Below are 25,247 nucleotides of genomic sequence, written 5' to 3'. Positions count from 1 at the left end.
GATCTCACAGCTCTAACATCCAGCCATGTGAGCCAACCGACAGTGTTACTTGTTTTCGAGGTGTTGAATCTACAATTCCCTCTTCAATCAGCTGGATCGTAGCGACGGCCGCAGACGTAAGCCTCACAGCCAGGTCGAGCTGACACAGACCCCCCGCTGCAGCCCTTTCCCCTGGGTCGGCTTTAATGTCATTAACAGGTGGGGGGCAAAAATAGATAGAGGAGGAATAAGCTCACACACGCACCGCACACACACTCATACACACACAGTTAGAAATGGGGTTGTGTTTGTTTGAGTGTGTGTTGTATGACACATTTCCACACAAATACATTTTAAAGCTGAGAGACTCTTCCGGCACAACTGTCCCTGTTAGAGTAAACAAACAGATTCACTTACAAAAGCTACAGTGTGACTGTATACCTCACACACACACTGTCACAAACACACACATGCACACGCACATGCACACGCACACGCACACGCAAATGTACACACACACACACACACACACGCACACACACACACACACACACACACACACATTTTAGCCATTTGGCTCAAGGAACACACACATACACAGGGGCCTGCAAGCTAATACAGAGGCATGCACATGCACACTCACAGATAAATACACACACACACATACACACACACACACACACACACACACACATACACATAGATGTGTATTTCTGCAACCCTATATGTTAGTGTTCATAGGTACATATAACACAAACACTGTGCACATGCAATACGCCAATATATGCACACACACACACAAGCACATTTAGCTGATGCTCTTTTTCACCTCCACCTCCACACACACGTACTCTCCTAACCCCCTCCCCTCACTACCCCCCCACCATACTCCCTCGGACGTAACTCCAAGCTACTTTGACCTCCACCCCCTTTTCCCCTCCCTCACCTACCACCCCTCACTCCCTCGCCTCGCCTCGCCCTTCGTCACTCCGAGCAGAACCACACACACAAAAACCAGGTCAGCAATTTGTTAATATCATTGTTGTGATATTTGTGAAGTGGCGGCGAGCTCTGTAAAGCACGCGTGCAGCACGTGTTAAAAGAGTGGAAAAATAAAACTAATGTGTCTAATTTCAGCATGATATTTTTTTGGCTGCTGAACTGTTTGGGGGGAGGGGGAGTGTGTGTGTGTGTGGAGGGGAGGGGGGGGGAATAAAGCTAAACTGGCTTCTCCTTCAAACATTGCCTGTGCTGAGTGTTTATGGAGTCAAGTTTGCTGTTTGTGTGATAATAACACAGGAACTTTTTCCCCCCTGTGTGCCGATTCCACAATGGCTTATTTTTGGAGGCAGTAAGAGGGATATTTTGAGACACTGAACTTGTCAAAGAGTATTTGTCGCTGGTCACAGCCGCTGTAATGAGTTCCTTCCTCGTGCTTCAGTGCTACTTTTCCAGTGTGTCCAATTGGATGCCTTATAAGGAGAGCTGTGTTCAGTTTTGATGAGTAAGGACACCAGAGTTTACTTTATTTTAATATTCCTAACAGGTATTTCAAGGCTTTATAACATTTGATATTCTTGATATTACATTTTAAACCAACTAACTTGTTGTAACAAAGGTGAATGTTATTTTGGTGTTTTTCTTTTTAAAAGTAACTCATTTTTGATTCACATCACCTCTATTTTGACTAATTGCATGCATTCTTCTTAAAAACCAACCCTGTCTCATAAAATTTACGTTCATATATGACTAAATTGCATCAACATATGGGCTCTGATAGAAACGTAATGCTGAATGAATTATGAATGTTGTCAATTAAGATATTTGGGAAGTTGCAAAAATGTAAATGATGAATGTATGAGTGAAATGTTATGAGACAATGTATGTCTTCTTCTTTTTTTTTTTTTTTTACCAAATATCTGATTTTGCAGAACAATATCCGCGAGCAGGAACTACAGCAATATTAAACTTTTTATGGTTATGTTTAGCCATTATCAGCACTTTGTTATGATTTCAAAAAGACAAGGATCTTGGTTTAATACAGAAAAAAGTCTGCAATCCTAAACAAAGTGCCTTTGTTGCCCTAAACCTAAATACACACAGGACTCACACAGGATGTGAAGCCCAGTCTCTGGTGTCTTGCATCTTGTACGTCCATCCTCATCCACCCCGAACTCCTCCCTCCGATTTCAGAGCGCTGTATGAATGTAGCGCTCCATTAATTCGCCCGAATATAATCCAGGCGGTGATTACATTTGCTAATGCAGCATAATTGGGAAAACTAGTTGTACATGAACGTAATTTCTAGGAGACAGAGGCTGTTAAAAACATAGCTTTGAATTATACAGATTTAACACCTGATTTAGTTAACATAAAAATGCATGATAATAACATAACAATAATAAAGTGCTATCAGTGTTATTCTGCAGGTCTGTTTTGCAGGAATAAGATTTCCCAGCAGCAGGAGAGATCACTTTCACTCTAATGTAAGAGAAAGGTTGCAAGTATGATTCTTCATCTTGACACCTGCCAAAGTGTCTTGTTAGACATTAGAGCTTTTCAAAACCTAGAATTTAATAAAAATATATTTCTGTTACCACTGCTACCACTACTTCTAGCTGCAATTAACTTAACGGACCAGCGTGTAGGATTTAATAGCATCTAGCTGTGATGTTGCAGATTACAAATGAATACCCCTCCCCCTTCCAAGCGTGTAGGAGAACCTACGGTGGCCACAAAAGGTCCTCTCTAGAGCCAATGTTTGGTTTGTCCATTCTGGGCTACTGTAGAAACATGGTGGGCTCCCTGGAAGAGGACCCGCTCCCTTTGTAGATATAAAGGGCTCATCCTAAGGTAACTAGAACACAATGATTCTTATTTCTGGGGGATTTAACACTAATTAAAACATACTTATGAATATTATATTCCATTTCTGCCGAGTCCGTTCCGCTAGATGCCACTAAATCTTACACACTGCACCTTTAAGTACTTATACTTTGTTTGCCTGTGGTGTGAAAATTTAGTACTAATAGATCATTAACTCATTTGCAGTGAGTTTGCTTGCATTTTTCTAATCAAATCTATTTTTTTTTTTGTTTTTCTGAATAGTGATTTGAATATGCAACTCATTTGTCATTTAGGAATTTGCAACAGAAATATCTTGGACAATGCTAGACTTAAATGAGAAAGAGAATACCAAATAGAAAATGATTCATACAGTAGACTATATTATACATAGAGCTTCTTGTTAATGATTGACAATGAGTATGTTGTGTGCATCTCATTTAATTATTAAAAAATATTTGATTAGTACTTGGCATCTGCAGAAAACCATCTGAAAAACGGTTAAATTTACTGATAAGACGTGCATTGATGACAGAAGGTAAGGGAGAAATTGGCGAAACTGAATAGAGATAGCAACATTATATTATATTTCATGCATTGTACTGTGGTGTGAAGTATTCCTATCTGTCCTTCATAGTAAGAAAACTTGCCTGAAAGTGCGCCCTGAACTCGCGCTCTGCAAGCTTGTTAACAAGAGAGACGCTGATGTGAAAGTAGTTATGTGTTCTCCCCGGGGGATGTGTTTCATTTTTGCTAACAAGAAGGAGGACTGCATGTCATGTCTGTTGTCACCACATCCTGATGGAACGCGGCAGGACAGCTGCTTCATTCACCCTACAGACACAAAGGGTTTAAGATTCAATTCATCAGCAGTGTATCTGCATGACTTCTCTATCACACAGCTTCTTGGAATAGATAATTGGCTATGGCTTGAACATGATGAGTGTTTCCGTGCTGCTGAGGTACCACAAAGTGTCTCGGAATAGAGTATTCTGACTGTTTTCTTTTTTTATGTGTTTGCTGTTACATAACATCTCAAAATAGATAATTGATTGTGATTCCTCTACGCTCAATGCTTTTATATTGCCTCTCTGTCGTAATGAAGAAAGTAGAAGAGGCAATTACAAATAATTATTTTGTTTAGAGGAAGCTCTCTCCAGTTCTTTGTTGTTGTTTTTTTTTTGTATCATAAACTCACACGGATGATGTCATTGTAGATTTATTTGTTCACACAATTACAGGAGAACCAGTGCATTTAATCAAAAGTTACTTCAATATTTACTTTACTATTAAGACTCTTTCACAAATAGTTCCTGGTAAATTACAGGCACTATTTCATACATGCAGCTACACTCAGGAACATTTACATCTTGCACCTTTTCACACAGGAAGACAAAGAGCTGTTTTTGTCCGCTGTCAATGTTCTTGTAATGTGAGAAGTTTGTGAGACAGACAAGCGTGCAAACGAAACTAAAGGTTTAACAACTAAACAGCCCTAAGTCAATTTTATGTTTTGAGCCAAAGTAAATTTTAAAAACAAGTTGGCCAAATCATGAAACATTCATTTGTAACAGTTTTGGAAGGCTGAAAAGAGGAAACTCTTATTGTATATGTGTTGTATTGGAAGGAATTTACAATCGTATTTAATAGGGAGAGCTTGTTGGGTGGATCAGAACCAGTAGTGCTTGAAATCTGTTAACCAGTGTTCATGTTCTGTTTTGTGGTTCATGTTTGTGGCATGAAAATGTGCAACGTGTAGTATCTGTATTTACTCCTGCATCATTCCTCCCTCTAAACATTTCTGTTCTCTAAATTGTGAGTGAAATTATGCACGTTTATACAAAACCAGAACCCTCTAGAATAATACTTTTTTTTTTTTTACTTCTTTTCTTTTCTCCTCATATTTTTATCACAAGGAAGCATCACTTCACTCACTCCTGACCTCTACCTCCAGACACTCTCATTGGTAACACTTTTCTATACATCTTTTCTGTCATTTTCTTTTTTTTTTCCAGGATGATTCATTTCACAATTTTGTTTCTGTCATCAAAGCCGCCACTTTTTCTCAAATGTTTTCTCGAGAGAAAGCAGATTCCTGAATTTTGCTGCTAATGTTTTCAGAGACACTGTAGGTTTAGTTTTCAAGTCAGGAAGGGTTAAAACCTTTTCTTTTACGTATATATCCTGCTTTTTTTTCGGCATTTTCTTTTCTTTTTTTTCAGTTTTTATCTACCTCTTCCTTTCTCTGCCCCCCCCCCCCCCTCCCTCCCATCCCCATCCCCCATCCCACCCTCCACCCCCCATCCCCCCCACCCTCTTTTTTTTGTCAAGTACAACTGTACATGACTGTTTTAGTTCAACATTGTCTCATGTTGTTCATTGTTTTCTTCATGGGCACACACTGAGAAAACAACAATTTTCTTTTAAATTTGTTCTTTTCTCTCATTTTTTTTTTTTTTCTGTTGTGGAATTTTACCGTCCCTGTAACGAGGACAAAGCTCAAAGCAAACTGAAGACTGAATCTCAGTCTGCTTTCTTAGTCGCTTTCTATTTTTGTCACAAAATGTGGTCAACTTTTTTGGTGACTGATGAGGAGGGCCGCACAGTTGGCCCAATGATGCCAGGAACGGTGGGGGTGGTCGCACCAGGAGGACCACCCCAGGTGGCGAGTCTGGCCGGCCTGACGAGCGGACGCGGTACATTCGGTGGGAACAAGCGCCGCAGGACAGCGTCAGGAGGAAATGCTATGAGTGAGGCCCAGGAAGGAAAGGTGACTGCTTTCATATTGTGTGAATAAGTGTTCTCCCCTGAGGCTGAATGAAAGTAGTCCGGAGCTAATAGAACCAGTCAATCACACAGTCGCCTGTTTGACTAAATCAGGCCAGTCTGCAGGGCAAGACATGAATGGCTTCTGATGTTAGAAAATACATATTTGCAAAAGACAGATAAAATATAACTATAAGACTAATCTGCAAGTGTACGTTTCAAGCTTGTACTTCTATACTTGTGAAGATACTCATTGACTTTCCTTCTCCCCTAAACCTGATGCTAAACCTTAACCCTCAAACAGCCCGTTGAGGAAGTAAAGACCAGATAAAATGTCTTCACTTTCTAAAAAATGCCCTTAGTCTCAGCATCTAAAACCGGTCCTCTCGAAGGTACAGTAGGAGTACAAGAGCTCGCCCACACATCTCAACTGCTTGTTGAAGGGTTGATGTTCCATTTTGTCGAGGACATTAAAAGCAACATGCAGAGATTGTTACTTCTTCACAGACTTTACTGTTGGATATCTGCTCTTAGCTTAGCTTGAAAAAACAGAACAAATAAAAAAAAACTATAGCCTGGTTCCCCACATCATATGCATGATCATTAAAAAGAGATTTAAAGGGCTCCAAATGCTGTATAAATGAATGGGGCAGCACTTTTTGAAGCCTTTCTGTGGTCAGTACTTGTCCAATAAGTCTTAGTGTGAGTGTAAGGCTTTTAGTCCGTGTGAAATTTGCATAGGAAACCAGATGAAAGCCTTGATTAAGCCTTCATATGCAGTAATAAAAAGCTAGACATGTTGCTTGCTGTTGTAAATGTATGCATGTAAATTTGGTTTTGCCAGTTTTATTTAATGATTATTTGTATGGGGTCAAGTATATAGCATGAACTAATGCCACATACCACAGCATTTATAGTCTAAGCCAGGTTGCAATGTCTGGGCCTTTAAAATATATAAATACATACAAAACAGAACAAAACATAAAATTTACAAACATTAATGTATAATGTTCATGATTTCAGGTCACAGCATTAGAACACTATGACTTGTGGGTAATTGTGCAGAAATGCATAAAAAAGTTTATGAGAATACCCTCAAATACTCACCGATTTCACAGTGGGACAGACTTGCGAGTTATAGGGAATATAGATGGTTGCAGTGACAGTGAACAGCTGATGATGTTGCGGTCAATAATAAAGACTGCTGATAGAGGTTATATAGATTATCAAATGCCTGGGTGCAGTAGGTTTAAAGTATATATGTATTCTGTGTTGTTTTCTGTCACCAGATCAAGCTTGCATTCTTTGTGGCCATCGTTGGTGTAATCCTGACAGTCCTCGGGGTGGGGACAGAGTACTGGGTGGAGCTGTCACCCCCAAAGAGTTTCTATAACAACCAGGTGAAACATCTAGTACATATATATATATAACATATAGTTTCTCAGAAAAGTATCTTGCAAGGATTTTGTTCTGCAGTACAGAAAACACGGGGGCCAGAATCCACAACTAAACAGTAATTTCCTGTTAGAAATGAGTCGCTGTTCGGTGTCTGACAGGATAAAAGCCTGTGATGGATGGGAAAAGAATATTGTTGCTGATTTTGTCTTTTTGGCCTTTTATTTTTAAGACATGTGTGACAGCTCACTACGGCCTGTGGAAGGGCTGCACAAAGACCCTGTGGGTGGCTGATATCGACCCAGAGAGAGAGAACTGCGGACCTGCTGAACTGCCTGGAGGTAACTCAAAGATTTACAGACTAGTTTGGTGGCTGGTGTTCTCACTTTTATGACGGCTGAGTGGTCCGTGTGAGTTTTGAGCCGGTGATTGACAGACTGGAAGTTTGTCAAACTGATGAGAACTGTTGGACGGCTCAGTTTGAGGGAGTGAGTTAGTGTGAATGAGTGATCTACCTGACTTTCTGGCTTGTCATATTAATGTTTGGCTCGCTCGTTTGATGGCTGACTAACCGGCTGAGTCACTGTTACACAGTCTGAGTGAACGAATGAGTCCACAAGCTGCTTTCGGGTCAAGTAGAGGAGTATATCACCTGGATTTCGGAAGTCCTCTGTTCTTGGGTGATAATCCAGGTGCTTCTTGTTTTGCTGTCGAAACAAGTGATTTTTAATTTGTGCTCAGAGTTGCCTGAACATTTATGTATTTAATTCAATTTCATTTAACATTAACTAAATCCCACTAGGGTCAGAAACCGCCCTTGCAAGGGAGAACTGGCCAAGACGGCACGATACTAAATATATACTTTATTAAAACAGATAGACAAAGCAATAGTTCAGTGGACAAAGAAGAAAATTGCATGTTGCAAACCAAATACATGTATACTGAGTATAGAAAATATAAGAATTAAAGAATTCTGATTAAAAAAGCCTGTATGTAATGTGAGATGAAGATTATCAGTAAATGGGAATTGAGGAAAATAAGTCCCCCAACGCTCCAGCTGGTACAACTTCCTACTCCAGCTTCTTATTACAGGAGAAAGAGCAGCTAATGGAAATAAGGCACGACTGTGGCATGAACACGCTTGACTCTTTTAGTTGAGTGTGGCAAAAGATTATAAAAGCTATTTGCAGGATTTCTCCCTTTTTTTCCATGAGTCACCTGTATGAACTCACCTTTTGAAGAATGACTCACACTTAAAAAGCAAAGCAGAGACAGACTGAGAAAAGTCCACCGAGAGCTTTCTGCACAGTATGTGTGTGCTTGTCATCGGTTTGATGGCCACATGATTGATTTTATGGTCATATTTTTAGTTCTGCTTTTTTTTTTTTTTTTTAAAGCTGTACAGATGAAAGCTGCTGGAACAATATCATGATTCAAATATAGACTGTGTATAAAGGAGTGCCATGATGACTCGTTGAAAAGAAATTTCTAAAGCCGTGATAGTCGACGCTCGGATTCAAACTGTTTTAGAAACTTAACCTACGAAATCTTTTACATTTTACATTTTATGTATTTTTTTCCAGATTTAGAATATGACCTTTCTCTTTTGGCACAGTGCAAAGATGCTCTAATATTAGTAATTTCAGACCACACATCATCTAATTTATGATTACAGCGGAGAAAAATATTGCAGCTTCAGTCACCTGAAGCTGCAATATAATGCAAAATTGCTATTTTTGCTAACTGACAAAGCATATAGGTAGCTTTATTCATAAAGCACACATTCAAAATCAACAGAAGTTCAAATTATACAGAGCTTAAATAAAAAATATACTGTCAGAAATATTTAAAGCTTCTAAATTATCAAAATCATCTTTTTGTGCCCCATTAAAGTAGGTATAGATCAGCATCATCTGCATATATGCAAACACTGGACTCCTAATCGTAACTTTATGTATGACACCACTGTGTAAATAATCTTCAAGTGACATCTCTCCACATTATCCAGTGTCCAGTGTGATATATTGTTAGTGGGAATGTTGTGACACAACACAAACCATGTCCTGCATAAGGGATTAAGATGTATACATGCTCTTTGGTTGGCGAGAGGAAAGTCAATTATTGTCTGACTGGCCGGCTGCAGCAATCATTTGTTTTTGGGGATTTAAATGTTGTCGATGGGATTTGGAGTGCAGCTCCTGACGATGATAACTGTAGCGAGGAGGAAGAAAAACAAGCGAGAACACTCTGAGGATGCGGCTTTGATCACACTAATTAAGAGTGATGTGTGTGCGTGTTTTGCTTGCTTGTGTGCGCGAATGTGCGAGAGAACAGATAGAGGTGTCACATTCTATTTGACGGCCAAACTCTAATTACTGTAACACATCATCGGGACGGCGGAATACTAATTGAGCAGGAAGCGCTGGATTGTCACCTTGAGCTTGTCATTGACGTTCACGGCTGATTGTGTTTGATGGAGAATAATTGAAACTAAAATGTAAAGGGGGCTGGAAGAAATGTGGCTCCTTGAATTTCAATTAAATGTTCATCAAGATAAAATGAATCTGAAGCAGATTACCTGTTTGTGTCTGTCTGGTTTACTGTAGCTGTTTTTCCTCCCTCTGTATTTTCTCTCCCGCAGAATCAAACTGCACCTACTTCAAGTTTTTCACCACGGGGGAAAACGCTGTGATGTTTCAGAAGACAACGCAGAAGAGTGAGTCACACGACTCTTTCGACTCTATTGGCCTCTTCCAGCCGCTGTCACACCTCATCCGCCCACTCCCTCCTTTCTTTATCCCTTTCCTTCCCCTCCATCTCTCCCTTTTGACTGCCTCACTCTTTGCCTCTTCATCTTCTTCCTCTCTTGGTCTTCATCCCTCTGTCTGTCATCTCTCCCACCTCTTCTCCTCTCTCTTGTGTCATCCCTCTCTTTCTCTGTCCTTTTCTTTCTCTCTCTCTCTGTCTCCCTTCACCTCCTCATCACGCTCTTTCAGCTTGGCCATTGTCTGCTCTGTGAGCGTTTGAAATCTATTCCGCCCACGCTGCGTTCAAGTGTCTCCGAGCTGCCGTCTAACCTCTCGTTTCACTGGCAGCTCAATAAATGTGCCATTCGCTGAATGAAAAAAAAAGACAGACGTACATTAGACTCTCATTGTTCGCTGGTGCCACATCACTGTCACACTATAGACCTCACTTTATTGATTTTAAAAGTGCACATTAATAACCATTGCTGTAAATGTGCCAGAGTTAGCCAAGAGGCTATTTTTCATCTGCAGTCCTTGGACAGATGTTACATAGTCACCCTAAAAACAGAATATGAAAATGAGATTGAAATGACAAAGTTACTGAGGTCTTTTATGAGCATGCGGAACAATTAATAAAACGAAGAAAGAAGAACATATATAATATTAATAAAAAACATCATTCTGGACATCCTTAAAACATGCAACACAGACTCATGATACAAGATATGCAAGACAATAAATACATGAAGATATTAATGTTAATAGAAAAGTAGATTGAATAAGACCACATTGAGCTGCATTGTTAGACACTAACTAGAACATGCAAAGCAGAAGCACAGATATAAAAAGCATGCACAGTATGTAAAATACATAAATTAGTCTAGTCCGTAAGTCGATAACCGCATCCCGCATGATAAAGGTCAAAATCCACAGTCCGATTCGTGCAAAAATGCATTTAAAAGTTTATCTAAAAGTGATATGAAGCTTTAGCCGTCTAAATTAGTCAAATCAAGTTGATATCTTTCAAAGCTGCTGTCTTTGTAGCATCAAATTCAGTCTTTTTTGTTACAATCCTTCCACTGCAGCTCAAACAGGAAACACAAAGAGGCAATTTTGTAGTAAATAGAATGTAAATGTGGCAGATATCCACTTGATTTGACTAATATGGATGACTGAAGCCTCATATTAGCTTTAGATAAACTTCTAAATACATTTTTGCACAAAACAAGTGCTGTAGATTTTGTCCCCCATCACTCAACAAACACATCATTAAGGGATCTTTTAACGGAAAAAGTTTTCCAGGGACATTACTGGGTACAAATCTGTCTGAACGGTGGTGTCTATTGTATGAAACAATAAAATGTTTATCCCTGTTAAACACATTAATAAATGAATTCCACCAAGTACAAAAGACCAGGTGTTGCTGATATAATGACCGCTGTTGTGCACTTTCAGTTCATGAAAACACCACTGTCCTCCTTTCCTGTGCAGATCTGAACATAGCCACGGCCACGTTGGCCCTCGTCAGCCTGTTCCTGATGGTGATGGGGGCCATCTGCATCACCATGTCTCTCAGCAAAGAGATCTTGTTCTTCCTCAAGCCAGCATCAGTGTGCTTCATTCTGTCAGGTCAGTAAAGGCAACAACACACAGGGAAATAAGCAACACAAGCTCAATATTTAAGATAATCTGGGCTGACAGTAAATCATCTGATCGATCTGTCTCCTCTATAGGCATCCTGGTGCTTCTGTCCCTCGTGGTTTTCCACCAGTCTGTCATGGCTTTCTTGGCCAGTGACCACACGGTTCCTCTCGACCATAAGCTCTCTTGGTCGGTGTCGTGTATCGGCTGTGCGGGGGCCGTCCTAATCGTCGGCGGGATCCTCTTTCTGCTGCTGGCCCTGCCCTGCAGCCCCTGGCAGAGGTGTCTCCCTCAGAAGGACAGCAGCAGTAGCTAGTGGCCCGGAGGTGGTATTGCACTTTATCTGCCCTTCTGTTTTTGAGGTGGGAGGGTGCAGACGGGGTGAGACAGTTTCCCAAACACATCTTAGCAAAGAGACGTTAACTTTAAAGGAGTCATATGCATGTTTGTGAGAAATTGGTAACTGATAAACTCTCTTCTTTTTTCATGAGAAGAAAAATTCTTTGATGGGTCATTGTTAAATGATTCACTCATGTGTCCCATGCTCCAATACTTTTTGGATTGCATTCATGAAAGACCAAGTACTGATATTTTAATATAACCTATTCTCTCCTAAATTTGTTGCCCATAAATTAATTTTTGTTCCCTGACTGTTGTAAAGTTATTCTCTATATGGGTAAAAGACCATTTGAGATCTTTTATTTATGACCCCATGATTTCAACACAACTAGATAGGTGCCAAAAGCTATAAATAAGTGTTAAAGCTGATCAAATATAAGTCCTTACTGCTCAAATGTGTTTGGGAAACAGTCCTGTATTGTCTTATTAATTATACTGCAGGGTTTGGACACAATTAACTGTTAGTTCATTCGATGAAATCAGTCTTTTGCATAATTCTAACTTTTTTTTTTAGATATTAGCCGCTCCACTCCTTTGATGTAAATTCACCGTCAAACAACACTTTACAAATTGCTTTTAAAAGGAAATGATTGAAGTCAGTGGTTTGAAGTCATTTGCCGGCAGGGTAGCTAACATGGAAGTAGTATGATCAAGCAAGTCATAGTGATCAGATTAAAAGTGAAATATTGGCTAGATCATTTATCTATAACGAGTATGTTTTTTTAAAAATTTGTGCTGGTAATTTTTACCATTAACTTTAATTTTCCTTGGATGTTTATGGGCTGAATGTGCAAACAGTAGAGTTTACTGGATCCCCCAAGCAGAGAACCATTCATAGTTTTAGGTTTTCAAACGAGACATTTGTTGTATTTGTTCATTCTGGGAAGGTTCATGCTCTTAGATGTGCAGCATCATACTGTAAATGATTTGGATTGAGTTTATATACTATAACTTTAAGACAAAACTGACTCAGACAAGGTCATCTTGCCCAAAACACTGACCGTTTACTGTGGCTAGACTCTGATTACATCCACCTGTTGTTTCATCACAGTTGTATGTCTGCTCATGGAAAAAAACACCCTCAAAAAAACCAACCAAACAAACAAAAAACACCACACTCTGAATGAACGGAACAGTTTATTGACCTCTGAAAACCTCAATTGAGAGATTAGTGTATTCTCAGTAATGTGTGAAAAAAGCTTCACCTCTGCAGAGCTGCCTCTCTAATGTCTATGTTGGATGTTTTGATGTTGTTTTGTTAGTCATCAATAAACATTAAGATAGACATAATTAGAAATACATGACCTGCACAGTCATGTGACAGGAGTATAATACATCAGCGGTTCTGCCGGGATGACAGCTATGTTTGTTAAAGTCATCACACAATTCCTCCTTCCTGAATTGTTTTTATCTATCTATGTATATTCATCATCTGTCTGGCTATTAATCATTATCAGATTTCACATTGCATTGTTTAGTAGATACTAGACATTGTAAGAAGTGCTAGACTTTGTAAATTGTCAGACGAGCTGATGTGACTATAAAACTTTGTAAAGATTTATAGCGGCGTAGATGCTACATGGTGTTAAATCAGCTAACAGTGTGTTCCGCTGCCATGTTTTTACCTTCAGTGTTTTTCTTGGATGATTTATGTTAGAACAAAGTGCTTCTCTGTGCCTGAATGGAAGGCGAAACGTCTGTGCAACTTTTTTTTTTTTTTTTTTTTTTTTGAACTGAATTGATTGAGTATGAATGACTTCATTTTATTATTAAACACGACATGAATATTTAATGTCATCCTCTCTCAGGTTCCATTTCTCTCTTATTCTGCACTCTCAACACGTTCTTACGTTCTTACAGTCTCTACCTCCTGAATAACCACTTTACACCTCACAATAAAAATTACACTACTGACTATCTACATATTTGACATGTCCTATTTGGTTTTCAAAGTTGCAAACAATACAATAAACACTTATTTTTTCTCCATCATTGGTTAAACACTGACCCTCTGCCCTTAAAAACAACTTCTCAGCTTCTTGATGATCCTTTTATATCACATATTTTATAATATTTTTGTGCCACTTTCACCTTTTGTAAGACAGTAAACAGTAAAGAGCAGCAGAGGGAAAGAGAGTGATGACATACAACAAAATTCCCCCCGGCTAAATTTGAACTCAGGATGTTACAGTTACATGTTACATACTGTTATATGATACAGTGCATAGCTCGACTGCCATACCACCAGCATGGCCCATATACCCCCTGCTTTATATCATACCCTAAGGTCATGATTAATATTTCCCACAGCATTTAAAGGCAGCATAAAAAGGTAGATGACCAGCATATGTTACGACATTTTCTTGGTGCATGTAGAATCAAGTTGCATTTCGAAATAAATCAACCAGCTTGTTTTCTTGGTATATTTTTTTGTAACCTTTGTTTGTGTTTCTGAATGGAAAGTTCACTGAGGTGAATATGTAAGAGCTACAGACAGCAGGTGGGGCGTTTTAGGTGTGCGTGGGTGTGTTTGGATCGCTCTGAGACGTGGTTTCAGCCCCCTCTACCTCCGCTAACGTTACCGCCGGTTCAGTTCTTGTTATCCCGCTCGCAACGCATCTCAGTCACTATGTTGACCTCCTTCCAAGGCTCACGTCTCTCTCAGAAGCTTCTCCCACGCTGTTTGGCTGCGACCTCCACTGCTAAATATAGACCGTGGCCAATAGGACTGACGTGGCAGGAGGAGAAACACAAACCTGGAGACAAACTGTGCACCCACAAACACACTCTCAAATTCACTTGCTCAGATACACACGTGTGCAATTACGAACGCACACACACAAACACACACAGAAACAGGGACGCTTAGACTCGCTATGTGCACATGAATGCACAAATGTGATGATACATACTTAAGTGTTCACAGTGTGAGCTCAGTCAGAAAGCGCTTTAAACTGAACCCCCGACGTCATTCTTTCCCAACGTCATCCAATCCCACTTCACCGCACCGCAGCGAATCAAATCATCCTCCTCAAATTAATATGAGAAGTCATAAAGTGAAGTGAGTGCAGATCTCAAGCTGATAAAGTTACAACTTTTCACTTTGAGTCAGCAAACTGTGGGATATTTTCCCGCCCCTCCTCCTCCTCCCTGGCTTAGACAAGTTTTTCACTCCAGCACCTGTCACTCATGATGATCTGCCGTCTGATGGCCTCTCTGCTGGGGATAATCTGACACGAGTTGGTTGACTAATATCCCAGCTGGCTAAAGGTAAACAAACCACTGCTGCCTCACTATTCGGCAGTTTTATCTGCACCTTGTGATGCAAAAAGCAAAAAAAAAAAAGTGCCTTTTTCTGCCACCTGTCAAACATTTTTCACATTTTCCTTCTGTTACTGCTTACACTGTAATTGTTGTCAGTGACCTCCTTGTTTCTGTGCTTACGATAGCCAGCATCCAAATTTAGCCTAAATTTCAACTGAATATCCAGAATATTGGCAAAATCAAAGAGAGTTTCCATCCACTGCTGTTTTGTGAACTGTAATATTTGGAATAGTGCATTTTGTAGGGGTGTGCAGAGAGCCCAGTATTTGTATTTGTATCTGTATTTGTTTAGGCAGCAAAATTATTTGTATTTGTATTTGTATTCGAATAAAAGTGGAAAGAGGCTTAAAAATCCTGTTTTTGTTATTATTACGCTTTTAATTTTACAATAAGCGTTCATGAATAAACTACCTCACGAAGGAGGTCCCCACATCGGGTCTCAAACTGGAGTCTCCCAGATCATAGACGACTGTGCTGACTACTGAGCTGAAACTTAACTCATCGCCTCATTGCAGACAGACCTCTACCTATTTATACACCCATAACACAGAGACAGCACACCGTGTAATATGTAGAGAAGAACTTCAAAGATGATTATTGCTTTGCACTTTTCAATTATTGCCTATTTTTTTACAACCTAACTTTGCGGAAAGGAGAAGGGGAACAACAGGTTATGGAGAGTCCCTTGGGAACACCCCCAACTCCAAGAGTGATGGCCAAATTAGGAAATGTGCATCATGCAGCAGGTGGATGTGACTCCCTTTGTTGACACCTGCTGATAGAGCAGAGGAGAGAGACTGAGACTGCAGTTTTCCTCCCAAAAACAAATAATTTTAAAAATATTTGTATCAAACAAATGTTCGTATAAAACCCACTAATTGTGCTTTGCCGAATAATGTACCTGTATTTGGGCACACCTCTAGTATTTTGATCGAGATAAACAGCAAGTGGTGATATTTTTACATTACATTTTCCATTTCCAACAAGATGACGTCATTAAAAGAGCGGCAGTTAATTTCTATTTGTTACATGTATTGATTTGTGGAGTGTAACAGTCTCCTCATCGCTCCACACAGATCTGATTTTTGCATCTGCAGCTGTTTTTCGGTTCTTCAGTGGAGCGGAAATGTAAGTGGTTGTTTTGACTTATTCGCTCAATCTGTTTCCATTGCACTTTGTTGCATTTGACCTTTTATTGATACGCCAATGTTACCACCTCAGCCGAGCATAAAAACTGTCTACTCAAGGGGTTTTTTATGTGCAAATTGAAATTCAAATAAGAACAGGTGGACTGAAACTCACCTAACCTCTAGGTAACCCCTCAATATGTCCCAAAATCAATATAAATATATTTTCAGGTAAACACAAAGACATAGAGTCAGACTGCAAATGTATCTTGTTGCCCTAAGTTATAAACTGTGGGAAGATTAGATAATGTATGATTTTTCTTGCCTTTGGTGGAAAATCACAGGTTGTCAGGACTTTTCAGACTGTTCTACTTCATTTCATTAGTCCTTTCTATTCCCTAAGGGACACAGGCCATCAACGAAAGCCCTCCAACCTCTCCAATCTTCTGCCTTTTGATCAAGTTGCTGCCATGAGAGCCCCTCAGTTTTAATCTCCTGTTCTGTGCTTCTTCTCCAGGTGTTCCACTTCAGGGCAGGTTTTATTCATTTGTCTCAGAGGGCATCATTTTGATGATTCCTGTGACTTGTCTCATGTAGATTTTATAACTCACATATCAAGGTAATGAGTGACAGACATTCACTACAGGTGACAAGTGCTGCTAACAAAAGTGAACCTGCACCTTTACACTGTAACACTGTTTGAGATGGTGATGTAATTATTTCGTTAGTTGAAGTTGTTTTCATTCATTGTTCATATATGTTGGCTCAGCATAATTTTCCTGTTGCAGCTTTAACACTACACAGTTTGTGTACAGTTGGAACCGGATTCACCCCAAAAAGTCATTCAGTCTCAGCATCATCCAATCCATAGGATACTTGGGGACTGAGTCCAAAACGCAGAGGACTACTGTAAAACAGTAGTCCTTGTCTAAGGGCGAGGACCTTATTGTTTTTCGTGTGTTTGTTTCTTTCTTTATTGTTACGCCACTTAAACCCTAAATGTGACCCCCTAAACATGCTCAAAAACTCACCAAATTTGGCATGCACATCAGGTCTGGTAAAAAATTTGATAAAATGTAAAAATTAACCCCCAGAGTACCAAAATGTGCTCTCTAGCGCCACCTATGTAACTAAAATGGCCACCAAGGCCCATAGGAATGTCGTAGAGAGATCAAACCAAACTCAATTATTTTTCTCATCAACACCTATAAATCATATGCTGACACCCCTGACCTAAATCCAACAGAAAGTCCACAATTAGCCTTTCAAAATAAGACTTTGCCCCAATTTTGGCCCCCAAACAAATGCTATCTCCTCCGAGGGCGTTAATGGTATCAGCTTCAAACTTTAATAGATGAGTTATGACACTATGCTGAAAAAAGTTGTTAAAAACTTTGTAATAACTGAAATAGTTTGGATTTCATAAGCCCTCAAAGTTGCAGGGCCACATCACCCTTACAATGTAAAACAATGGGGAGGCATGAACTTTGTGTCAAACTGAGGCTTCTGATGTCTAAACTATAAGTCTGACCACTTTCAAAGCTGTATCAATGGATTCGCCACGGAATTTCCTACTAAAATATGATTTTTAATGTAAGATTTGACCAAAGTACTGGGATTTATGAGGATATTTCACAAGACGCGTACTCTAAAATCCTCCTCTCCAACTGCTCCTGATGATGTCACTCTCTCAGTGCTGTGAAACATTCCGCAATACACACTCATTATAAAATCACAGGAGGAGCAAGAAAAGACTTTAAAACTCACACTCTAATGTCTCAAAAACAATAAAAGATAGAAAAAACATGTAAATTCAAGATTTGTAGGTCAAAGTCTCATGACTCATTTAAAGTTCAAATGATGTCTGTATCTAAAACTATGTGGAAGCAGTAAATGTTCAAAGGTGTGGATTCACTCACACTCTCCATTCAAATATATGAGTATTTTTCTGTGTCCAGCTGCAGTTACTTATTGTCTCTACACACCTGACAGTACACATGTCAATCAAACTTTCAAAATAAAAGCACACCACACTTGTAAGAAATATCCCTCATTTTTAAAAAGCAAAATGATCTGATACCGATGGGCCAGAGTGCGAGGTCCCGAGCAACGCTGCTTGCAGCTTTAATTTATTTATGTATTTGTTTATTTGTGAGGGACAGAGCATAGAATAGAAAATACACTCCTCAAATAAATATGAGAACCTGACAAGTGAAGAGTGTGCTCTATGAAAACTGATATGAAGCCGTTAATGTTTTGCAGCTACAATTACTGTCTACAGTTACACCAGTGAACACACCCAGAGAGATATCTAAATTATCCAACTCAAACAGAGCAGCGCCTACTACTCTACATGTCTGCTGCATCAGAGATGTATTAAATTTAGACCTCCAGAATGTCACACACGTCTAGACAACCGTCGTAAATTTAAAGCAAAATGAGCAATGAGCTAAAAACAGAATTCACTGGCCTTTTAAAAGCCCAACCTCGTACAGTATACAGTTTCATCTGGTGGTCAGTGTATCAGATGTCTTAATAAAGGAATACACTCCTACATGTGCTCACACACTCACAGATTAGATATTGAAAGTTGATGATATTGTAGACAAAAAACAAAATGTTTAGATGCTGTATAATTGTATAATGCCCACAACTAAGTTACAAAGAATGTACAAAACATGTTTGAAATAAGAGAGTCAATATAATTTTAAAGGAAGTTGTATGTTCAAGAAAACCAGAGCCAGAACAAATTTGAAAATTTCTTTTAAAGGGGGAAAATTTAATTAAAAATGTGTAAAACAATCATTACATTTAAGAAAATGTTCAAAAATAACTTACTGAATATGATCTAACATGGTACTTTGTGTTTATGGACATTACATTGTTCAGTGTGTGACAAAGTGGGTGAGAATACACCATTTGTTGTTTGTTTCTGTAACTTGCAGACACATCCTATCCCGGGTTTGTTTGTGGTTTGCATTATGTTTTGGTATGAAGTTAAGTATTAAGTTTAGTGATTGTTTGTTGGTTAATCAGTTTCTTTATTACTTACCCACCATGTGCTCCACAAACAAAAGGAGGAGGCACCCAACTATTTCCTCTACTTATACACTGGGTTATGTCGTCAGTGATGTCACTGGGTTAGACCAAGTATAGGGGGGATTTATGTTATTTCATTAAATGTTTGGTTTAGTATCGATATGATTTGTACTTGTTTTGGCTCAGGTTGAGGTTTAATGTTGTGGATGTGTTTTGTGTAAACAATGTTGACTGATACAAGTAGCATTGTTATAATGCCAGGTGGCATAAGGGAAAGGACACCCCTGCAATAAATATGGTTCTGCCTGGTAGATTGGAGGGCCTATTTAAGGGGAGAGATGTAAGTTTAGAGGATGACAGTGTAGCTGTCTGCATGTGATCATGCCTTAGTTTGCTTTATCCTGAGTTAAGCTAGTTAACTTTGATTTTGCTTGCGTTAATTTTATTTTTTGAGACACCTTTTTGTTAGTTTTTTGGTACACTGGACTGAATAAATCAGTTTTTACTCATTCAACAAGAGTCTGAGTCTGCCTCCTACCACCTCCCTAGTCACTATGGTCAGGCTTTTTTTTTAATGACTTTCCAGTAAATCATTGATTCATTTTCCTTAATACTGCTACATACTTGGTGTCTTGGTGGCATAATAGGCTTCAACCCACACCTTTTAGGTCTTATTTGTTGACAGTTTATGTAAATGTGCTGTTTGGTATTCTGGTTTGATAACATTTATGTTTTTCTTTATGTGCAGCAGACTGAAATAAAGCTTAATGATGATGATGATGATATTATAGATAATCATGGTCCTATAGAACATGAATCATACATTCACACAGGTATTTTGGGGTTATAAAAAAGGTCAAACTTTTACTGTACTTGATTATTAATGAGACAGGATTTAAAATATTCATCATTACTCATAATATTAGTTTAGTTCAGTTTTAAACTCACCTGATACTACCTGAACAGAACAGACATGAACCATGCTTTGTTTTACATGGTTCTTTGTCTTTTCTGTTCAGGTAGTAACTTTGATTTGTTAACTTCGTCAAACATCGCATTGAGACAGGCCTACATCAGTTTTCTTGAATTGTAACCCTAACTCAGACTGCCGCATGTTTAACTGTATCCTTTACACTGACCTGACCCCAAGTCTTAAGCAGAAACTTTGCCAATTTTCAACAGCATTGTATCATTACAGTGTGGGTAGTTAATGCAAATGAACAATGTTTAACTTCCCTCAATGTTGCCTGCACCCAGAACTCCCTGCTCATTTGCTGGCAAAAGTCGGGAGTGTTTTGGGAGACCCACATTTTACTGACCTTGAAGGCACCCCTACAGAAAATGCAGAAACGTAGTTTGTAGTTTAAGGCAGATCTCCAAAGTCTGCTGGATAAGGTAAGTGATACCCAAAAATGAACTCATAAGTTTTATTCAGGGTCCTCTAAATAATAGTTTAATAGTGAAGATTAGATCGAATATGTGCCAACAGAAGCAGAAAATGTGTTTACCAAAAAAATCCAAAATGGTGTAAAAATTTCATATCAGTTGAATTGGCATCGTCCAAGGAACACACTGTACAAATATTGTTTTGATACGCCTCACTGTTCATGAGTTAATAGCCAAAACATAAAGCATGTAATAACCGATCACATGGTGGCGCTGTTGGTATCATGTTTAAATATGTTAAGCATTTCCACATGTGACACCTGTCCATGAAGTATGAATACTTCAGCACTTTTAATTTTTAAGATTACAACTTTTAAACATTCCTCTCATAGACTTTCCATTATAAATTTTAATATTAAAAAAAAAATTAAATCACTGGAATGTGCTAGAGAGAAGAAAATGCACAGTATAAATGTCCCTAAAGAGCTGAACATTTTGATATTTGAATGGTTTCTGTAGCTGAAAGTATGCAAAAGTAGTTAGTGATCAAAAAGCATACAGAAAAAGAATAAATAAAGCTTCGAAGAATAATAATGTGAACGCTGACAAGCATTCACACTAATGAGAATGTAATCTTGACTGACAGACCTCCCCACTGGCATACGGACGTCTGTCAGCAAACCTGCCATCGTTATCAGTGACTGCAGGCCTGTGCTCTTCGCCACCAAAGAGCCCTGGAAGGAGAGACAGCCGGACAGCGAGCATCAGACTGAATGACGAGAGGAAATTAAAATGCAGAATGTTTTCACAGGTGGCAGACTCCTGTTGACACATGAAAGCTGACACAAGGCGGTGGCTATTATCATTTCTTACTGAATGTAAGACAACTGTGCGGCTGGCTTCAGACATAATAATACAGAAGAGCCAGGTGCATTATGGGGGAACCCTGGTGTGCACATTGGTCTGCTGTTAGCGGTTATATTAGGTTTTATTAAATACTGAACGTTGGCCACCTGGTGGGGATATGATGGCGTCTTCTATCTGACTATAAATACAGGTGAATGTCTGGGGAAACCTGCAATTATTGATTAATTCATAAATAATTTTTTTGTTGCAGTACTGCAGTTGGCCAGTGGTACAGATTTTACCAGTCCAATGAAGCCAGGGATAAAGTCAACACACAACTTCAATTTTGTTATCCAATTATGGAGAGCAACTTAATAAACAGAAGAACACAAAAACATTCACTGCACTGCCATGTAACATATCAGCGCTAATGCATCAAATTTAGCAATCTTTTCAGTTCACAAAAAAAGCAACGTTCATTCTACTTCACACATTTGACAAATAAAAATACAGACGTGTGGCTTTCAATCCACCAACATCTGCAATCCTACCAAAACAATCACACAACATGTGGCTTTTATATAAGTGCATCCAACATCATTAAACCACGTTGGAACCAGTGGCTATTCTCTGCAAAAAGTAGCACGTTATGTTGTACTTCCTGTATTTTTCCCAGCGTTCCCTGTCCACTCACCAGGCATACCGCTGCACTAAACGGTAAACTCACGCCCCCTGCTGTCCAACGTGAGCATCCTCAGCTAGATAGCAACAACGGAGAAGTTCTCCAGCATGGATTTTATTTCCATAAATATTATTATTTTACCACCTGGTTACACCAATTTGAATAATTTCATTTGTTGGAGTTTCAGCAAGATTTGAACTGCTAGTCAAATGGTTACATAGCTGAGTCCGACAATATCTGTAAGAAAGTAGCCACGGTTTGAATTTCTCTCTCAAGCTCTCTTTTTGGCTGGACCACAACAGTGGGACCAGCATTATAAACATGAATGTCTGTCCCTGACTGAGTGACTGAGTGAGTCACTGACTGAGTTATGAAGTTGGTTGGCCGAAGGCGGCTGAAGCTAATTATCCCAGAATGCATTTCACACCAACCGGCAGCGATGTCTGAGCTAAAGGGAAACTTCTGTATTTTTCAACCTGGACCCTATTTTCCCATCTTTTTGTGTCTCAGTGACTAATGGGGACAACAATTTTTGAAATTGGTCCAGTATTGAGTGAGAGCGCTTCAGCCAGCAGCCGCGAAACAAGCTGCAATATAATCCTTTGGGGCAATAGCACCCCGCCAATGTACATCCACTAAAAGTGCTTGTTTTTGCCACTGAGAGGCTCAGATTGTTATTACAAGTGTCTGATGTTGAAGAAAATCACTCAAATCCTTGTTCAAAGTTTGCTGTGGTGGAAGTGATTTAATAGCGTTCTGGAAATGCGGTGAGCTTACTGACACACAGCTGATCTGATACAGTAGACTGACCCAGAGCAGAAGGGATGGAAATACTTTATACCGTAAGATCAAACAATTGGAAACCAAAAGGTAGGGAGGTAGGGCATTTGCATACAGGATCAAGGCAGCATTTAGACAGGATCAAAAAGGTCAAATCAGCAGGGGTCAAAGACAGGAAAGATACACGGTTGGCATCTTGTTGATCAAGATCAAGACATCACTTGATTATTAAGTCTCTACCCAAATGTGTATTTTCTTCATCTCTGACAACATCATGGAAAGGACTATACAGAGGAATAAAATGTTTTTTGTTACCTTTCGCTTCATCTGGTCTGTTTGTTGTTGTGTCCATATGGAACACTACTGGGAAGCTACAGAATGATATAAAAACCTAAAAAACTAAAAAAAATAATGTACTTACCCTTTCAGTGTTAATATGTTTTTAGGTGAGAAAGTAACCATTTAGATTCCCAGTATGAGGTCAATTGATCCAAATAACAACGATTTAGAAAGTATCCCAGAATGCATTTCCCACCAACTGACAGCGATGGCAGAGATTAAGCTGTTGTAATTTTCCCTGTAGGACTGTTAATATGTCACTTTATTAAATTTTAATGTGAGAAAATAACCATTTAGATTCCCAATATGTGGTCAGTTTATCCAAATAATGACTATTTGGAAATTTGCTTGGACATTTTCGGAGATGTGAGCAGCTGCTCGCTGGGTGAGACCAGCCGGTCATTTCATGCTCCATTTCTTCATTGCAGTAGCCGGTCTGCAGTATTGAAATGGTTTGATTGCACAGGGCACAACAAGAAGGTGTATACAGCAAACACAGTTTATGAAATGAGTGCAGTGAGCCACGAAAACACAAGGCTTCTTACGTCTTTGCATAGTTACAAAGATATGGTAAGAGTACAGAAATACAGAGACAACATTTCACTCCGTAGAAGCTGCTGGTGCAGAGCTGCTGCTGCCTGCTACTGAAGCACAAAGATATGAAGACAGCACTGTAGCGTCAGGAGGATTCCAGACAGAGAGGCCAACTAATTAAAACTTTGACACCAAATCACATTCCTCGCTGCTTCAACCAAACACATCTCAGTCTCCCGTGTGCTCTGCCAGCAGATCTATTGTCAGCGGGATTAAAAACTGTCACATTTCCCCCGGGCTGACAGTCCCTCCCTGTGTTTTTCTCCAGAGAAGACGTCTCAACTTTATTAAGGGACTGCGCTGTCTTAATTACTGCCTGTCACAGTCTATAATGTTTCCTTTTTTTAGGCAAGATTTGTCAAATTATTCTCTATCTATCTATCTATCTATCTATCTATCTATTAGGGATGTGCAGAAAGCCCAGTATTTGTATTTGTGTCTGTATTTGTTGATGCAGCAAAATTATTTGTATTTGTATTTGTATTTGAATAAAAGTGGAAAGAGGCTTAAAAATCCTGTTTTTGTTTTTATTACGCTTTTAATTTTAGAAAATTAAAGTGTTACAATAAGTGTTCATGAATAAACTACCTTATGAAGGAGGTCCTCACACTGGGTCTTGAACTGGAGTCTCCCAGATCATAGATGACTGTGCTGATTACTGAGCTAAAACTTTACTCATCGCCTCATTGCAGACAGACCTCTAACTAACAAATATTTTTTAAAATAATTGTATGAAACAAATATTTGTAAAAACCCCATTATTTGTGCTTTGCCAAATAATGTATTTGTATTCGTGCACACTCCTACTATCTATACATCCATCTATAGTGTTGTTCCTTTTCTGGAGAATTCCTGCACGTCAATACAGAAAAATAGTACAGTTCAATCTTAGGTCTTCAACCTGGTAAAGACTCAACTTAGCTTATAAGTGAATTTTGTCCTCACTTGCACAATGTTAAATTCTTGCAACTTTCAGACGTTTTCTTCATGTCGCTGGTTAAGGAGCCTTTTAGACTGATTGTATAAGTCACATTGTGCGAGACGCCTATAATAAAATCTTGAATGCATGATGAATCTTAGCACTACAGAAAAAAGTGTATGTCTTTTTTTTTCACCTCCATTGTTTTGTTTTTTGTGTTAAATAAACGTATTAAGGAGAACAAGTGTCCACTGCACTTATGAAATGTCACACTAGCCGGTGTATTCTGTATAATTTCATGTCTTATTCTGATGGCTTGTTTGTGGACATGAGTCGTAGCTGCAGTCACATTGTGAGAATTTGGTCTTAAATGATTTTTGCCTCAGACTTGTCTTTGGTCGCAGAAGCTCCAAATCATCTGTTGGTGGACGTGTCTCACA

The 25,247-nt window shown here is 39.1% G+C and overlaps 1 protein-coding gene across 26 annotated transcripts; it reads left to right on the top strand.

Annotated features, from left to right (window-relative positions):
- Nucleotides 1-779: 779 nt before the first annotated feature.
- LOC137198293 (voltage-dependent calcium channel gamma-6 subunit-like) lies at nucleotides 780-13,573 on the top strand. 26 transcript variants are annotated; one of them, XM_067612021.1, is made up of 9 exons: nucleotides 894-997; nucleotides 2,422-2,465; nucleotides 4,740-4,789; nucleotides 5,420-5,593; nucleotides 6,879-6,989; nucleotides 7,217-7,325; nucleotides 9,626-9,700; nucleotides 11,223-11,360; nucleotides 11,465-13,573. In XM_067612021.1, the coding sequence occupies exons 4-9, from the start codon at nucleotides 5,438-5,440 to the stop codon at nucleotides 11,686-11,688; spliced, it is 813 nt and encodes a 270-aa protein (XP_067468122.1). In that variant the 5' UTR covers nucleotides 894-997; nucleotides 2,422-2,465; nucleotides 4,740-4,789; nucleotides 5,420-5,437; the 3' UTR covers nucleotides 11,689-13,573. The 26 variants fall into 26 exon arrangements, with proteins under 26 accessions (XP_067468104.1, XP_067468103.1, XP_067468108.1 ...); XM_067612018.1 differs by having other exon boundaries at nucleotides 5,417-5,593; XM_067612020.1 differs by having other exon boundaries at nucleotides 902-997; nucleotides 2,409-2,465.
- The last annotated feature ends 11,674 nt before the right edge of the window (nucleotides 13,574-25,247 follow it).

Source organism: Thunnus thynnus, chromosome 15, assembly GCF_963924715.1.
Source record: "Thunnus thynnus chromosome 15, fThuThy2.1, whole genome shotgun sequence".
Lineage (NCBI taxonomy): Eukaryota > Metazoa > Chordata > Actinopteri > Scombriformes > Scombridae > Thunnus > Thunnus thynnus.
The sequence above is the reverse complement of the archived record's forward strand: the minus strand, read 5'-3'. Positions and strand labels throughout refer to the sequence as shown.

What these genes read in the sequence shown, in the direction of transcription:
- LOC137198293 (XM_067612002.1), top strand. Translation starts at nt 795, where the DNA reads ATGCTCTTTTTCACCTCCACCTCCACACACACGTACTCTCCTAACCCC. An exon ending in ACCTCCAGACACTCTCATTG is followed by an intron (nt 4,790 to 5,416) that starts GTAACACTTTTC and finishes GTGACTGATGAG; the next exon opens with GAGGGCCGCACAGTTGGCCC. An exon ending in GTGAGGCCCAGGAAGGAAAG is followed by an intron (nt 5,594 to 6,878) that starts GTGACTGCTTTC and finishes TTCTGTCACCAG; the next exon opens with ATCAAGCTTGCATTCTTTGT.